Below are 18,928 nucleotides of genomic sequence, written 5' to 3' on the forward strand. Positions count from 1 at the left end.
GATATCATATCCTATAAACTTAATTATAATTGATAAAGAGAGACGAAGAATGTATTTATTAAAGTAAACAAGCAGTAAATAAAGAGAAGAATTAAATCACCTCGCTTATATGTCAGATTACTCAATTGTGAAATTTGAAATCAACAGAGTTAAGAATTCGATGCGCATTATATTCTTAATGTCAGGGGATTGTTTAATGTCAATCTAATTGTCAAGTTAATAGTTCGTATAATATAAACAATTTACAGCAATATACAATTGTGAATTATTTCTAAAAAATTATCTCTTATCTTAACAAATATACATCTTCTCTCAAAATTTTTTGTTTCATAAAAGTTGAATAGAAAGATCTTTATTTATTAGTTTTCAAATTCATATGTTATATTTAAAATTAATTTGAAAAAAATATTTTATCATAATCTTTTTTCAATTCACTTAAGTTATTTTTGAAAAATTTAACTTTAGCTTATTCAACTTGCTATTATTTACAACTAGATGTTTACATCAAAAACTATATGCAACTTTGTATAACAAATTTCATCTTGAGAGATTCGCAATCGAATGAACTGTCTCGCATCGAAGATAATTATCTGAAATTCTTTTTCACTTCGGTTCGCGAGAGTTGCCTGAATTGTCCCTTCAGAAGCTCCCATTGCGTCCATTTGTCCGAACTGATGCCGAATTCCTTGCACGTCTGCAAGAAAGCAGGCACGCATAATGGCAGATAGTGATGGTCCACAGTGGGTAGCAGATGATGCAGAGAGTGCGAACCAAAGTTCGTAAGTGCCAGAAAGATCGAGTCATCGATCACCTCACGATCACGCACCGCGTCCACCTCGAGCAGACCCCAGTCCAAATCATTCCTTGAGAATATTAGGAAAATGGCAATTAGAAAAATTACCTTATTATATCTTTTAGAATATATAATGAAAGGATACTAAAATCATTTTGCTATTTAAAAAATTATTGTATGATTATATATAAATTAAAAGAGTCAAAAGTAGAATTATATAAAACGTCAAAATTAAAATTAAAATTTTTTACATTAAAACTAAATAATTTAACAAAATAAGAAAATTTATTTTTAATTTAATAAGTAAAATAAGAAAAATTTTTGAATAAAATAAAGTATTATTAATGTAGTAAAATAAGAGAAATAGAATATAAAAACTTATTAATACTAATTATTTACAATAAGAGAACAATATAAGATTAATCAAAGAATGATTTAATAATTTAAGGAAACACAATGAATAGGTAACCTGTAGATATCACCATCGTGGAAAATATCGGGATGATGATGAGCCGCGCTGAAGCCAATCATTCCAAACATAGCGCTACTGATCAATATCATTATCAGCCACAACTTGAGTGCGACGAAAATGTTGGGCGCAAGCAAACTCATCGTCAAAGGCAACAAAAACGGTACAAAATCACGAAATTCGAAGACTCCATATTCCTTGAATACCGAATAATATCTAGAAACGATTAAAGCCTTTAACGCAATATCGAGATCAGAATTAGAATTTTGTCAGACGACTTCTTAATGTCACAAAATAATACAAGTATATTTAAAGTATAATTTTTATAAATAGTAAAATTGTATATATATTTCATCATTAAAAGCAACAATTATATAATAAATTTTTTAAACAAAATCAGAATATTAAAATTAAAAGAACAACATTAATGTGGAATTCAAAATATAAATTTAAAATAAAGAAATATAGATTAACTTTTTTTTAATTTAAATGAATGTGAAATGGACTGTTACCGTTTCAAACCTTCCATTATATACACTAACATCCAGGCGATTGGACTGATGATTTTACTTATTATCGTCGCCAAGTAAGATTTATCTTTACGAGGTATCCATTGGAGAAACGGTTCGGCTACGTAAATTTCATAATCCCATATAGTATTGGTATACATATGGTGGCTCATTACGTGCGTGACACGCCAATCCTTCGACGATAGCATACTTAAATCGAAGTAGTACATGCGAAAATTGTCCCTCATGTGGAAATAATTGTGCGCACCAACGGTGGTCCATGTTAGAAAAATGCCTAGAATTAATTATCAAGTATTTAAATCGATGGAGATTAATGTGTACGCATTTAATAATGATCAGAAAAATTAATACAATATTATCAAAATTTATATATGTATATTCACACATTTATAAAGTTAAAAATTATTTTAATTTTATTTGTATAAATTTAATATTTTAAATTTAATATTTTAATATTTTAATATTCTTAAAAATTACTTTAATATTCTTACTGTTCATATATTTGTACGCTAAATTTTATTATTGCATTACTCCTTGTGTTAACGAATGTTTTTAGTCATATTATTTCGAAGATGCTCACTGGCGAAAACAATAATGGCGAAAGAATTGGCGAAGGCGCCCGCGAGACTCAGTACAAAAGTCATGACTGCCAAGGAGTCGACGATTAGATTCGTCGTCGTGGATGGCCGATGAAAATTAACGCTCTTTAAAGCCTTGGCTGCACGTCTCTTGAATGTACGATAAAAGCCGTCCGATGAGAAAGTCAGTGGCACCGATCGTGGTGTCGCAGCTTCTCGTACGTAGAATTTCGGCAGCATTCGTTCGGCCTTGTCGGTGATGTGATGGCTCTACGACGTTAGAATTGGAAAATCTCAATTGCAAGTACAAGTCTCAGATTTTTCTTCAGAAATATTACAAATTACAGGAACAAAAGATACATATATATACATAATATAACTATATAATTTATAACTTTATTAAAAAATTTTTATTAAAAATTGTTTTTAAAACATTTTGTTAAAAAATAATTATGAAAGTAAAATACAAAAATACATTAAATTAAACTTATATTAATATTAAGAAATAATAGATAAAGTTAAATTAAATTTATTTAATTATATAACTATTAAAATAAAAAAAAATGCATCTTAGAATTAAACTAAATTAATTTAACATTTTATCACATTAACATGTACTACGATGATACTGCATAATTTTGCTTTTGATTCGATACCTCGAACAACTCGGTGATGTCGGTTCCTTTTGTGAGCCGAATCCATTCTGCGCCACCCGGATGCGATTTGGCGAAAGTCTCTAGATCGTAGAGTTTGTTTCCGATCCTCCACAATCCTTCCGCACCATCAATTTTTTTTCTAGCTTCCAAAAACTTAGCGGCGGTTTTTGGATCTTTCCTCGCTGGTAAGTAAGCCAATCCGGGCACCGTACTGGTTTTTGATATATTGAATGTTTTTTTAATCTCATCTACAAAACATACGAAAAAATTTGATACGGCTAATCTTGATTTGTCACTGAAGTCCAAGTTTCATAAAATCAAATTATACATCCTTCTACATAAATTTTTTTAATTTGTAAAACAAACCACTCCTTTCTCCTATTTACGCATATATTTAAAAAAAAAAACAATAAAATACAAATTTCTCTTTATATTCAAAAAATCGTATACTTGGAAACTCATATGTGAAAAGCGTTTAAAAATTGGCAGTAATATATAGGTGAAATCTAATATCGCACGATAGTGCAACAGTTATTAGGTTGAAAATAAAAAAATAGCGTACACAAAAAATGTCAAAAAGACATAAATAACACACACAGTACTAAAAACTTTTTATATACTATATTTAATCAGAAATAAAAATATAATATTTTGAAGTCTCTCTAGAAGTTTCTAGAAGAATCTACAATTTGATTCAAAGTGCATATAATTCTATCCATTATAATGTATGAAATATGAAAGCAAAAGTATTCAGTGAAGTATAATTTTTTTACAACATTTGCATCATTGACATAAATTTGCATATAATTTTCATAATATGTGAACATTGTACACGTACGTAGGAATTATACTGATAAGTGGAGCGTGTTTGTCATCATGTATAAGTAGAATAATAATTTAAATATGTGATATTAATGCTCATGATATATTTCTACGCTTTCAGATCGAATATTTAAATCATCTATCAAATAATTCGTATAACTTAAGATCGCATTTCTATGTCAATAATTAACGATTAAGTTATTAATTTATAGCAATTGTAGTTATTAATTTAAAAGATCATGTAAAAAATTTATTTTAAAAAATCATATAAAATATTTATATAAATTATGTAAAAGTAATATATATTACATAATTTATATTTAAAAAAAATAATAAAAAAATCACGTAAAGATAATAATGATTAATAATAATAATAAATTTAATACAATAGTAATAATTATTAATTTAATAATTGTTAATACATTATTTAATAACTGTCGGTATCACCAAGTATCATTGTAAGATATCACAATGCAAAATTATCAAAAACACAACTGTTATAATTGTCACAGATTGCAACCCGATAAAACAAATCTTTTTTTTTCTCTTTATCAATTTTTTCTGTTTTTCACTTTTATATTTGCCTGCACTTTTGCGTTGTAAAACAATATTCACCGAGTATTTTACTCACTATGGATTGCGTCGATATATATATTCGATTTTAACGGATCCATGTTTCGTGTGCGATTGTACGCGAACACGACAAATACGTGATCTCTTGTTCAACTAAATGATTCCTTTTAATACTTCCTTTCTATCCTTCAGTAATCCGGTTCAAGACACGGCCGATGCAAGGGTATCGAGATCCGTGGAAGGGTATCGAGTACCGTGGAAGGAATATTGAATAATGAATGAAGAAGTGTGTATTAGGATTATCTCTCTCGGAAAACGACAATTATTATTGATAATAACAATGTTCACGTACGTAGGAATTATACTGATAAGTGGGGCGTGTTTGTCATCATATATAAATAGAATGATAATTTAAATATGTGATATTAATGCTCATGATATATTTCTACGCTTTCAGATCGAATGTTTAAATCATCTTTCAAATAATTCGTATAACTTAAGGACGCGTTTCTATGTCAATAATTAACGATTAAGTTATTAATTTATATTTTATATCATAAATGATATCATAAATATGAGATTTTGTTCGAGTCCGGAAATTTATCACGAATTATATAATTCGCAATTAATCAGCTAATCAGTTAATCAGTTTTTAGAGGTTTTAAGAGCGCTTGCTGCAATGCGATTTTGTAATATGCTCTTTTTGATTTTTTAGATTGTAATTGTATTAGTACGTTTTAAGTTACGACAGTTTAATTTTTGAATAATAACAATATTTTATTACACATATGTGATAAATTTGAAAAATTTCACAAAAGTGATAAACAAATATATATAAAGTGATATATAGAAAGTGTGAACAAATATATAATATGGTATAAATATTATTTGTTATAAATATTACGAAATTATTTTATTATGATTATTTAATGCTTTAATCATTTTATGAACATGAACAAAATATATCTACGGAAAAAAAATAAAAAACTTAATCATTTCCATGCAGTTTCTGCATTTTTGGAGCTGATGATATTTTCTTCTCTATTAAGCTCTATAAAACTGTATTTTAAATATATCTTAAAAATTCATTCACCCAGTTTATATAAAATATATTAAAATGTGAATAAAATATATATATAATAAAATTCGAAAATACAAAATAACACATTATCTCTTTGATATTTACTTTTTCGTGTTACGTTGTATTTGTTATCGTGCAGCAAAGACTTTTAGCTCGCATTGTATATCAGATACATGTCGTCTGATTATAATAATCATTTATCAACAAAAAACATTTATATATGGCACTTATATTTCGCAGGAGTAAACAATTTTTTCGAGATGACGCAAATACGTTCTATTTAACGATCAATTACATCAATATCGTTTTTCTTTCACTTTACAATAACACAAAACACTAAATCACTCAAGTTGCAACTAATGAATTCTCACTGCGCTAGAAGCGATGACTCGTTAAAGCGACTTCATGGATTCTTCCGAGAGACTAAATGAAACTGTTTTAATAGCTATCAGCAAATGTGATAACTTTAATGCAAAGCAACTGCGCATTAAACATTGGTCCCCTCTTTAACCCTGATAATTTAATCAGCAATATATAAATAAAATGTCAAATAATGTTATGTATATACATTTTATTGAGTAAACGCCTTTTATCATTTTAATGTCGACCATTCTTTCTTTATTTTTTTATTTCTGTTTTTTAAAAAAATTAGCGGTTTAAGAAGAATAAAAACGCAGAAACAAATAAAAAACAGAGAAATAAACATTAGGATAGAAGAGAATCTTAGAAAAAATTTACAATCGAGAAGATTAAGATTCTGTATATAATAATATTCATGAGCAAGATTTATTTGTCATGATTCTCATCGCGCTCTGTCTGCAAGTCGGCAATATCTTTATGATTTAAATTAATCTTACATTAAATTGATACATGATTGTGTAACATTTTCTTTATACTGTATCATTTTTGTCACCCATTTTCCAGCCACTATCTTGATGTGTAAAAATATAGATTGCTTTAAAAGACTGCTTTAAAAGAAACAGAAAATGTATTGATGAAATAATCAATTATTTTGCGGAAGAATTTTTTGTTTATACATAAAATATAAAAAAAATTATACATAAAATATAACATATCTTTTACGCTTATCAATATTTATGTGTTGATGCAAATCAAAAATCGACATGCTTATTTTCTTTGTCGTAAAAATTTAATTGAATTGTTTTATAATTAAATTTTGACCTGACAATGAAATATTTTGGTAAAAATAAATGTTATAGCTAAAGAAGAACAATTTTGTTATCAAGAAAATTCTGTATGGAAAATATCGTTCGATTTTCAGTGGCTTGGAAAGAGAATTTAATTGTATTTAAAAATAGTACGAAAATCAAATTAAAAGCTTAAAAGAAAATTATATTTAAATATGTGACACAAAATTTTTAAGATTTTATTTTGAAATATACAATTTTCGTGGAAATTTTGGGAATAGAATTATATATCCGAATTTGTTATAATAACATAACTTGGAATTTTTACGATAATTTACCCAAGCATTAGATATATAAAGCTGAAATTAAAATATTACTTAAACAAAGATATCTTGAAATTAGCCAAAAGAATGTTTATGATAAGTTCTGATTTTTCTAATAATATTTAATATAATTTAATAAAATTCAATTGCTAATACATTGTTATATATAAATAATAAAATGAAACAATTTAATATATGTAATAAAATCAAATAATTTAATATAATTTGATATTATTTTAATAATTGTAACATAATAATTTAGTAATGTAATATTCTATTTGTGTAGATGAAATAATATTTAAAGTAATTTATAATAATATTCGATTTTCAATATTTATTAATTGTCGAAACTATTATCATCTAATAACACAGAGTATTGTTTCTTCTAAAAAATCGTTTTTTTCTGTTGAATTATCAAGATATATTGAGTTGATCACGTAAAGTGCGTCATTTGTTTCTCGTAAATCTGTATTCATCGCGAGGAGCAGATGCAGGTGCAACAGGTCGATGATGCATCAGGTGCGCAGATATACACGCGATGACTTGCATAAATCGTCAGCCGATCTTTAAGAAAAATTCTCAATATTCTTGCAAACGTCATCGCATAGCAAGAATTTATTACCTTGTGTTATTTTTATGACATTCGGAAAGATACCGATTTTACGCATTTCTAGTAAACAGAGTTGTTTTTACATTATATTGCATAATATCGGACGGGCATCCAAGATGCGCGTGACGAATTCATGTAGAGATGATGCGAAATTAAAAAGAACTAGACTAAATAAAATGCAACATGTGATAAAGCGATAAAGCAATAAAAGAAACATGAAAAATATAAAACATATATTATTATTATTATTATAATTAAAATTTGATAATAAAAATTATAAAATCGCATTTGATAATAAAAATACAAATTATAAAATCGCATTATATATATAAAATTTTTATGAAAATAGGAAAATAAGGAAATTGTGTTGTATCCGATTAGAGAGATTTTTCTTTTCATGATATATATATTACATTCCATTTTTAATACATAAATATATAATGGCAGTTCTAATATGAGTATAATAATAATATATATACGCGATCTAAAAGAGAGAAACATTTCCTCGAAAAAGATTTCGCGGTAAATGTGAGGAGAATACTTACATCTAATTTAAAAAAAAAAACGATTGTATTGCGCACGTGGAGGTCAATCCATCTTCTTTCAATAATGGATTTTTTTTGAATTCATTATTCATTAATTCGCATAAATCAGAATTTCAGAAGTTGCATTTAAAACCGCCTCTTCGCAGAAATGTTCAGTTAATAAATTTTTTTCTACAGGAACATTACAACAGAAGATTACTCAAAAACATCTTGATATTATTATTTGGAGATCATTCCTAGTCCAAATAATATGTAAAATTATTTTATATATAATTCTATACAATCTTTTATACATAATCTCCTTTTCCAGCGAACTTACAGAGAAAAAAAGTATATAATCATAATCTTAAAATATTATAATTATAATTATTAATATGATTATATTAGATTTTCTAAAAATGTTTACAAAATACAATTAAGTGAAGCAATTAAATAAGATAATAAGTTTCCAATGATAACATTAATAGCTTTAATTTTAATTGCGTATTAAATATTTATCTTTTTAAATATTTACCTTTATGTGTGTAACAAGTTCTTGATAAAATTTTATTTGATTGTTTCTCGATTACGTTACTTGATTACGTTTCTCGATTACTTTGCTTGAAGTTATTTGAAATTACGACGTTAATTATTAAAACGCAAAAATATTAGTTTGAAAATTCAATATCTTTCTTTTTTTCTTTCTCTCTCTTTCTAGTCATGTCTTTCTATTGATATTTCTATTTTGTTTTTACTTTTCAAATTCTTCAAATTCTCCGTTCAAATTTGCCGTTTCTCAAATGAAAGCTTCGATTAAAAATGTCAGCAAAATCGTCGTCACGAGGATGCTTGGCTTAATCTTCATGAAATTGGCAGAGTTTTTGAATCTCCCATCGATTCTAGGCGTCGTACTCATCATATGATCTTTGTGATCCATGTGATCCATGTGATCCCTGTGATCATGCATTATTGTCGTGGAATAAGTCGAAGACGACATCGACGCGCAAACCGTACCCATGATAAGTTCTTCGGTTGATCCCGTGAGTACCCTAAAGTTATAGTCTTGCGGGTCCAATTGTGAGTACATGAAGACGGGCAATCTGTCTGAGAGAACCCACAAATTGCCATTCCGGTCGATCTGTCAACATAATGCGATCAAAATTGAATAATGTGACAAAAAATGTGGAAATAATGTGTATCAAATTAAAGATTTCCATTAAGACTGTTGTATACGCATAATTTTATGAGGAATAAAAAATGTGTGAAGAGAGAAAATAACGTTTAATCTCTATTACTGTTTAATTAAATAATTGTACTTCGAGCATGAAAGATAGTAGACAATTGTTTCCGGTGACTAGATATTTTGTTCTTAAAGACGTCTTTAAGACGTCTTTAGACGTCATCTTGCTACCTGGGAATGTATCAAAATTCCTTGGTAAAAATGCAGAATAAATTATTTTAATCTTCATTTTTATTATTTATTATTTCATTATTTAATAAGCCAATTATTTTAATAAGCCATTAAAATTGGGATGTTGCTGTTTTTGGTAATTCTAATAATATAATATACGACGATGACATAAAATGTTAAAATTTACGGTATATATATATATATATATGTATATATATATATATATATATATATATAAAAATAATATATATAAAAATGTATCAATGTTATTTTAAAATTATATATATATATATATATATATATATATATATATAATTTTAAAATAACATTGATACATTTTTAGAGATGATTAGATTAATACGGATAAATACTGATATATACTAATAAATACTGATGATAGATTAAAATACTGATAAATGAATTGTGGAACGAACTCAATAAATTCTTGATTACCTTGAGATCGTTGGGGAAAATCATGGTCACATTGTCCTGATATACGTAACCCTGCTGTTGCGTAGTGAATTTATTCTGCGGTCTCCAGCAGGCGATGGTGTTCAGATTTGTAAGTGCGTAGAAGAGAATTCCGGTTTTCCGATCCAGGAAGCTGACACTGCTCTGGCCGTTGGGACCACGCGAACCCAATGTTTGGAATTCGTGAGACGTTTCTGGGACATGTGAATGAAAGAAATTAGAGCCTCGATAAACACCTCACGTTTGTCCTTCAGACATACAGGAAATTCCCAACCATTTTAGAAGTACTTTAAATCCTTTTCGCTGAAAAGTTGGGACAATAATCCTTGAATAATATTTAAGAGCTCGAAACTAAAGCTTTCAAAGAAATAATAAAAACTCTTTATCCTTATAATTAAAATATATTTTTATAATTTTAATTCGAGAATTATTATAAATGAAGTATTTAAAGTTTAATATGAAAAAGAGCAGAAAAATCATTTTTACAGAAAAATCTTCAATTATCTTTAATAATCTATCATTAAAAAATTAAAGCATTTGCAATATCATATATATTGTAAATGATTTTCTAATTTTCTTAGAATAAATAATTTGTTTAAATCTCCTTCAAAAAATAATTTTAAGAGCAATTATCTCAAATAATTAATTATAATTAAATAAAAATATTAAGTTTCTAATAGGAAAATATTATCAAGGTATATTAAATAAAAATCACTGATACGTAAATAAGATAAAGTTCTTAAGGAACATGAGATGCAAATATGACAGCTAACTTTCAAAATCCTTTTTACGAACTATGCGGAAGACAATCATTATCGCCACGCAAAGTGTGCGTTAGACAATCGAAGGATTAATCGAGTATTTATCTTTCTCGCAGAATTCTTGTCAAACATACCCGCAGCACTAACGCGCTGAGGATCACGTAGTAATCTCGTAGTAACGGAAAATTCCATCCCGCTGGAAAGTGGATGATAGTACATGGTGCTGTAGCCGTCACCTGTCGGTGCAAGAGCCATTCCGAACAGGCCATCGTTCCATTGGAACGGTATTCCCGACACCTTGAATTCTCCGCCCTGAGAAAAACAGTTTACATTATTAAAATTCGCCGCAAAACTTTGCTCAAACCATCCAATAAATCAAAATTCCAAATCTTCATATTTTTTTCTCTTAAAAAGCATTTTTCTCAATTTAATTAATCAATATGCAAAATTATTGAAGTTAGCAAGATAATTAAAAGCTTGATATTATTAAGTATCTTAGCTATCGAATCATCAATTTTTTCTAAAATCCATTTTGCCTACCATCGGATCCGGATGGAAGGAGTGGTGCTTGACGAGCCAGGAGGAATGGAGGCTCCAGGAGTACACGACGAGTCCCGGTCCGCCCAGGTCGCCCAGGTAGCCATACGAATCCTCGCACGAGTAATCCTCGACGGCGATATTGGCGAATAGAGAATCAGCGGTTCGCTGATCCGCTGGTATCACGTGTTTGCGCAGCACGCGATCGGTCGTCAGGTCGTAGACGATCAGCGCCGGCGGCGCCTGCTGCTCGGGGTTGCCCATGATGTCCGTCAGGCCCGTGTCCAGGACCCACAGCCGATTGCAACGATCGGCGCGTACACGAAACGTCGATACGATCTCTGGCACGCCGGCGGCGCCGTATTGATGGGCCTCCCAGGACGGATAAGGGATGAGGGGTGGCGATTCGCGAGTGTCTGAAAGTCAATGAACCTCGATGACATTAATCCTCGAAAGGAAAGGGTGAGATCTAGATCCTTTAAGATTTGATTGTTGTTAACATTCATGCTTGATATTTCTCTTGATCACTAAACATTTCTTCCTCCATTGAGAGATCTCGCATATATTTATAGTTATTTTTGTTCAAACTCGATGAATGGAAAGATGGCTCAGCAGAGAATCGAAAGGATAAGAAAAAATAATTTTATTTAAATTAAGAAAAAATTGTATACCAAATGATTGTTTTTGAATCTTTTTAGCGGGCGATCTTTCGAAAGAGAGAAGGACTAGTCACCATTGAGTCTAATGTAATTGAGACTAGCGGCGATTCCCTGTTTCCACCTCGGCACGGTGATGAAAATCCGGTCGCCGGCCACTTCCAGACCCAAGGGCAGGTTGTCCTCTTGCTTGTAATCCGGGAATACTCTCTTGGTGTCGTTACTCGGCCAGTCGTAGTCGATTTGTTTCCAGCGGTAGACGACTCGCAGTTTGCCGATCGCGCCGTCCAACAGAACGATCAGAAGCGCGATTACGATGATTGACGCCCGGCACCGCATTGTCATTTCTGATATAAAATCGATTTATCCCGGTATATCTATAAGATTGATAACTTTTATGAAACGATGCCAAATTTGGCAGATTCTCAGATCGGAACAAAAATTAATTTTTTATAAAGAAAAATATTAGGAACTTTTAAAATTAATTTGTCGAATATATATGTTTCATTTTTACAAGCAAGAAATAAAAAGATGAAAATTCTGATATAAAATTATTTATCCCGATATATCTAGATTGATAATTTTTATGAAGTAATGCCAAATTTGGCAGATTCTCGGATAAAGACAGGAAAATAAATTAATTTTTTGTAAAGAAAAATATTAGAAACTAAAAAGATGAAAATTTAAGCTTGCGAATTATTAGATCGCTTGTATATCATTGTGTTCTTTGATATCCATATTTTATATTAATTTTCTTTAAAGAAAATGCGGAGAATTTTAAGAAAGTAAATCTCGGGGGCGGGATAGATCGTGTATTATGTATCCAACTAGTTTTTCCTTGAAAGCCGATGGCCTTCGTATTTATTGCGGTTCGCTAATTAATTAATACATACACGTGTTACGCACGTAACATGTAACTATTGCAAAGTCGCAGAAACTAGGTTTCTTTGTCATCGTTTCTTACATAAAAAGTTGCTATGAAACGGAAATTAATGATAAATGATGAATTAAATGGTAAAATGTGAATTCAATTCGCAAGCATTGATTTCTTGAATCATTTATCTTTTTAGAATTAATGCTTAAAATTAAAGAGTTTGTTGAAATTATTTTACAATGTGTAATTTTTTTTCGGAGCTAAAATTTTTAAATATTAATAAAACATTGTAATTTTATTATTATACTTTTATATTATATTTTTAATATAATATAAAATTTATTTATAACATTATATTTTTCTTATACTTTTTTATATTATATTTATTGTTATTTGCTTCGTTGTAATTTAAGATTTAATTATTTATTCAACTCACTATTTATGTAAGATTTGACTCGTGCATGTTAACATTATTTAACTTTTCCTTCTTACGTTGAAAAATCTTACTTTATTATTCTAACAACGGATCGGTAATCTCACATATGTTTCGCAAGTGTCTTGACTCTTTTCAATGACGTAACGGGTCGTGGAAACAACGGTACTCATGTTGGTATCTATAGAAATTGGGAAGTCTCTAAGTTGCGAGGTACATTATGAAAGAGTATCAAGACGAATTGTATACGAAAAGATAATTATTGAAGAAATTTCTCCGACACAGCGTTCAATTTTTACTGTTTATTCTTCATCCATTTATTTATTCTTCATTTCTAACTGTTATTGTATTACGTAAAGTCTCATTCTAATTACACTATTTAAAACATTCTAATTACACTATTTAAAGAAAATTTAATAAGCTTAAAATGTAACGTTTCTCACAACAAATATTCAAGATTATTTTCATATAATGTAATTATATAATTTAATTATATACTTATATAATTTAATCTATTTATGTTTAATGTTAAGTAAAAGAATTAAATTAATATTAATAGAGTTAAGAATCTCGAATTTAAATAAGATCGGCTTAAAGTAAAGTAAATGATAAACTTAATTATTTGAGAAATGTAATTTATAAAAATACTTAAGGTTTTGATTAAAAAAATAAAATTTATGAAATTTAAAAAACAAAAACAAGATAGTTTATATCTTCAGTAACTTTATCTATATCTTTCAAAATTGATTTTATAATTAGAAATAATTGTACACGGATTTTATAAATCTTTTTCAAAAATTTGATTCGTCACTCATCCATCGAGATTCTTCTTCAACATTAATACATGGAACAGAAGAGATTGTTCGATGATGAAATGCGCATAAAATGATTTAAACCCGGACATGCCATTTATACTCGAGAAACTGACAATTCACTACCGTTGTATTTGCCATCATCGAGTGATGGAATCTTCGAAGGTCGCCATTAGAAAATAACCCATACCGGTTTGCATAGCTCATCATTTGTAATTTTAAGTAACGTTACATACTTACATAATAGCAGGTGATAAACAGATAGATATTGTCATCTACATCAGTCAAGCTGTTATCGTTACATCATTTTTTAATATCATTTTAATATTTTTACATAATTAGATTTAAAATTAAAATTGAAATTAATAATAAAGATAAATAAAAGTAAATACTAAATGCTAACAATAAGAATAAAAAATTCTAATTTAAGAAAATTCCAATTATTAAGATATAAATTTATATGAAATTAATGTAAACTTGAAAATTATAAATTTAAAAAATGATAGAAATTACAACTGTCAATTTTTATTATAAACTATTTTTGATTTGATTATTTATATTTATAAATTAATAACATAAAAAAATTTCGTAGAATAACATATGATATACATTTGTACGATAAAATAATGGCTTTTAATCGAGGCAAAATTACTGATTTTTTTTATCGGGGATTCGACGCCCTTTCTCTCTTCGAGAGAGAAGGCAATTTTGTTTTAGTAGAACGCGGCTTAAATCACCGGGACAAATTTTCTATGTTTAACAAGCGGCTAATAGCACGTAACACGGTTAACGGAAAATAGAAAGCAATCAATTTTTCGATAGTTTTATACTTGACCCGTTAACAGAGACAATAACCGCGCATCTTTCATATATCAGTACATGTATGTGTTATTTCATACCATGTTATACTTTTAACATTACGCTTTAATTTAGATATTATACTTGCGTACGCATTTTTCACTCAAAATGTATTCATTCAAGTATCCATATTTCTGAAGATAAATTGCATTTATATTTAATCAATACAAAACAAATTATGCAATATATATATATTGCATAATTTTTCACATTATCAGTTCTGTTTTTTCTATTATCTTTGTTATAATATTAGTTTCTATTTACTTAATTTAATTGAATTAAAAAATTAATATTTATACATTATTCTTTTTATTATATTTTTTAATCTTTTAAATTTTTATTGTATTTTTTATATATCAATTTTAATAATGTGTTAATGACATTAATAATTTTAATAACACTGATAATTTTTATTAATTATTATTGTAATTATTTTCACTGAGCGAAAATTGTTTGCATAGTCATAATTCTCTCGATTTCATCGTAGATTGCTCTCGTGAAAACTCTCGTGTACCGAAAAACGGTCTCACATCGTTTAAATTTTCCTACAAATTACACGCGCAATTTCTATCTTGAATAGAAAGCACGAGCCATAATATCTCCTTGTAAGGCAAAATTATTCGCGACCAAGTTTTCTGTCAAGTCATAAGAGTTTTCGAGAAGCTGCATATCTCACTTGTCTTGCGTGGTTTTGCAGACTCGTGTTCTGTATTCGAAACATACTTTCAATTAATGCCAATATATGCTAATTAAATTTGTCCCATTCATCGATGAAAATAGAATTGAAAATAGAGAGAAAAATCTACTCTAAACGAAAGAAGATTTTCAAGGATCCGAAATAGTCAAATGAAGTAAATAATCCATTTTTGTTCAATTAATTGCTTTTATATAAACAATCGAAGTAACAGAAATAAATTAATATAGCAGTAAAATAAATTTAAAAAAATTAAAATATACTTTTGTAAATTCTACAATTAATAAAGAAAATTTTATTTACAAATTATATTTATTTATAAATTAATTATTTACAAATTAAATTATATTTATATTTGTAAATAAAATCTTATTTACCTATATTTACATATTTATACTACTATATTAATTTTTTTTTATTATTTCGGTTTTGGAGAAAATTATTATTTGCAAATATGTATTCGATGCAAAAGACGATTATATAGTCATATCATATAATTTTTTCAAAAAACACATTTCGATTGTTTAAACAGATTTTAGGAATCGAGCGTTCTTCAAATTATCTTTACACATCTTTTACACATCTTTCTTATGATGCTTTACACGCGTTTTACGAGTCTTTTAAATTTTTCTTTCCATTTTATTCTCTCTTTAAAGGACATTCGCATTACGAACACAGAAGGATAATCAATGATGCTTGAAGGATGATTATTTACACTCAATCTGCTTGATTCTGGATCACAGCACAGCTCGGCTTATTTAGATCTCGTCTCGGAAGAGAGCGGTGCGACAGGTCGGACCACGCGCGACAAACTGGGAATTGGTCGGCGTGTCGACCTGGCTGTAGCCGCGGTAGCTTTTCCCCTAGGTATATACACCATACAGGTACGGTACCGTTGTAGATCCGGTCGGCAAACCTGCCGGCCACGTTGATTCATCGCGACAATCATGCAGGAAGAGAGCGATCGCGGAGGAAACTGTCGAAAGTTCTAATTTAATCTGTCAAAATAATAAATAATTATCTTGAATATTAACACCTTCATAGTATGGAAATTTTATTTAATTGGCGAAAGACGACAAGGACAATCGCAAAAATCAAAAGATAATGAAAAGAGAAATAATGTATATAAATCATGTAATTATCTTTGGTTTCTTCAAGATATAAATATGTAATTATGTCAGCTGTCAGCTTTTAAAAAATCTACTGAAGAATGACATATAAGTAATAATTTTGAGATACTTTAAATATCTTTTCAGAATAAAAATTAGGAATTTTTTGAATAATGCATAGATTTGAAAAATAATTATATAAAAATGCTTCTCTATAAATAACATTGATAATATTCCATTTAAGTATTATGTTTAACAATAAATTTAAAAGTAATATATATATATGTATAATATTTAAAGTGTATTTCTTTCTCTATTATACAATTTTTTAATAATAGATTAGAGATTTAAAAAACACCGCAACAATACGTTTTATATCATATGCATACTATAAACGATAATTATTAATGATTGTAATATTTTTATATATTTCGTTTAAAGAAAATTATAACTAAAATTATAATTATATTTTTAATTATAATTTTAATTGCAACTAAAATTATTCACTTGGAAAATGTCAGTTACAAATTGTTGAGATAATACGAATAGAATTTAACCATAGGATAGATATGCGATTCATGAAAGTACTCGATGCGCGCGAATCACAATACCATCGTCTTCTCATCCGGGTGAGCGAGTCCGCGGACGATTATCCAAGAGTACAATGAAGAAAACGTCGTCGTGAGATTAGCGTGCTATTTGCAAGCGAGCGAATCGACAAGGAGGCGCGAATGTATAAGCGAGACCGTGGTTTGCCTCTCCCGCGACCGGGCGTTTTTCTCGTCTCTCGTATCACGCAATCTCTTTCTGTTTGTGCTGCTACGAGTTTTACGCTTTTTCGAGGTCGATTGGTCGCTAGGTAGGTAGGTACATTATATCTAGCTTTCACTTTCGTGATTGTCAGTGCCGTATAATCGCCCTTCTGTATCTCTGTCATTCTATGGAATGTCGGTAGAAACTAAAATAAAAAAAATAAGACCAATTTGAAAAATCAAAAGTATATAAAAGATATTAATTTTAACATCAATCATAATTAATTTTCTTATCTTCGATTGACTCGTGTCATAATTTAATGCTGCGCATGATTCGATAAATGTCATCTGAATTTTTAAATCAAATTATTCGAAATTTCTGAGTAAAATTCTGTCAAATTTGATTTAGAGAGAATTGGGAATTTATTTCAAAAAAGTAATAAGTAATTCGACTTGTGTGTGGATTTTCTATATTAATCGTAGTATTATAAATGAGAGAATTCATAAACGATATTATGAGAGGTAAATATCAATTTTTAGATAATCTCTTCTTTATGTATAAAGAAAAAAATAAATGTTATCTTGAGACTTCTCGAGGTTTCTTCCTGTTGAGACGATTGCTGCAGGATAGTTCGTTCGATACGATACTGCCGATTAGCTCGTCCTGCCGTTCACCAGTGATCAATCGGTTCACCTATTCACCTGAATCTGCCTAGTAAATTCCAAGACCTTGCTCGCTCTTCCTTTCGTGCTTTGTTCGTTGATAGCTCGATCTTTTGTTGCTTTATATTTTTTTAAAAATCTTATTTTATTACCTTGAAAAGATTAATCTTTAAATCTTTTTATTAATATTTAATTTATTACTTTTCAAAACTTTTATTTTTTAATTTAATTAGATATTTTTATCGCTTTTCATTTCATCAAACCTGTTGTAGAAGCGATTCAATCAATCTAAAAAATTTGAAATTTCAAAAGTGGACCGTGAAATTCTTATCAACGATATCCGGAAAAAATGCGACCGCTATTTTCAGTATAATTGTGTGTCAGAGTCTTTTTTGTCGACAAAAATCAGCGATAACTAACCGCAATGACGAAATCGACATCGCTTACGCATAACCGGTTTGTCTCACGCAACGATCGATGATAAATATTAATAAATAAAACTGAAAACCAATTATTTCCGCTCGCAATCAGATAACTAACGTTCTCAATGTCGCGTTGTTTAAATTATCATAAGTGGGTTGTTTTCGCAAAAGATATCATCATGAAGATAAAAATATCGTTTTACACTTGTTAAACAGGATAAAAAATTAATCAAGATCACTCAAAAAGAAATAATTATAAAAATAAATAACAAAAAATAAAAATTGATAACAGGAAAGTATTTCGCGCGTTTAGAAATAAATGACATTATAAATAATAATTTATTCCGTTCAAGAATGTAATTAAAATC

General features: G+C 28.6%; 2 protein-coding genes across 3 annotated transcripts; both read right to left on the reverse strand.

The window, feature by feature from the left end:
- Window positions 1-439: 439 nt before the first annotated feature.
- On the reverse strand, window positions 440-4,793 carry LOC105248526 (cytochrome b5-related protein-like). The gene is made up of 6 exons (XM_011253360.3): window positions 4,480-4,793; window positions 3,027-3,274; window positions 2,373-2,640; window positions 1,775-2,066; window positions 1,263-1,478; window positions 440-863 (listed from the first exon to the last, which is right to left on the reverse strand). The coding sequence occupies exons 1-6, from the start codon at window positions 4,520-4,522 to the stop codon at window positions 587-589; spliced, it is 1,344 nt and encodes a 447-aa protein (XP_011251662.2). The 5' UTR covers window positions 4,523-4,793; the 3' UTR covers window positions 440-586.
- A 3,836-nt stretch (window positions 4,794-8,629) lies between these two features.
- LOC105248525 (protein yellow) lies at window positions 8,630-16,488 on the reverse strand. 2 transcript variants are annotated; one of them, XM_025407157.1, is made up of 6 exons: window positions 16,289-16,306; window positions 12,021-12,320; window positions 11,291-11,703; window positions 10,885-11,062; window positions 9,972-10,183; window positions 8,630-9,245 (listed from the first exon to the last, which is right to left on the reverse strand). In XM_025407157.1, exons 2-6 carry the CDS (start codon window positions 12,286-12,288, stop codon window positions 8,904-8,906), a joined length of 1,413 nt encoding a protein of 470 aa, XP_025262942.1. In that variant the 5' UTR covers window positions 12,289-12,320; window positions 16,289-16,306; the 3' UTR covers window positions 8,630-8,903. The 2 variants fall into 2 exon arrangements, with proteins under 2 accessions (XP_025262942.1, XP_011251659.1); XM_011253357.3 differs by lacking the exon at window positions 16,289-16,306 and adding an exon at window positions 16,330-16,488 and having other exon boundaries at window positions 8,631-9,245.
- Between the last annotated feature and the right edge of the window lie 2,440 nt (window positions 16,489-18,928).

The sequence above is a fragment of the Camponotus floridanus genome, unplaced genomic scaffold, assembly GCF_003227725.1.
Source record: "Camponotus floridanus strain SB8 unplaced genomic scaffold, Cflo_v7.5 scaffold164, whole genome shotgun sequence".
In the NCBI taxonomy this organism is placed as follows: Eukaryota; Metazoa; Arthropoda; class Insecta; order Hymenoptera; family Formicidae; genus Camponotus; species Camponotus floridanus.

What these genes read in the sequence shown, in the direction of transcription:
- LOC105248526 (XM_011253360.3), bottom strand. Translation starts at nt 4,522, where the DNA reads ATGGATCCGTTAAAATCGAATATATATATCGACGCAATCCATA. An exon ending in ATAATGGAAGGTTTGAAACG is followed by an intron (nt 1,479 to 1,774) that starts GTAACAGTCCAT and finishes AATCGTTTCTAG; the next exon opens with ATATTATTCGGTATTCAAGG. An exon ending in CACGATGGTGATATCTACAG is followed by an intron (nt 864 to 1,262) that starts GTTACCTATTCA and finishes AATATTCTCAAG; the next exon opens with GAATGATTTGGACTGGGGTC.
- LOC105248525 (XM_025407157.1), bottom strand. Translation starts at nt 12,288, where the DNA reads ATGACAATGCGGTGCCGGGCGTCAATCATCGTAATCGCGCTTCTGATC. An exon ending in CCTTCCATCCGGATCCGATG is followed by an intron (nt 11,063 to 11,290) that starts GTAGGCAAAATG and finishes TGTTTTTCTCAG; the next exon opens with GGCGGAGAATTCAAGGTGTC. An exon ending in TCAGCGCGTTAGTGCTGCGG is followed by an intron (nt 10,184 to 10,884) that starts GTATGTTTGACA and finishes CACATGTCCCAG; the next exon opens with AAACGTCTCACGAATTCCAA.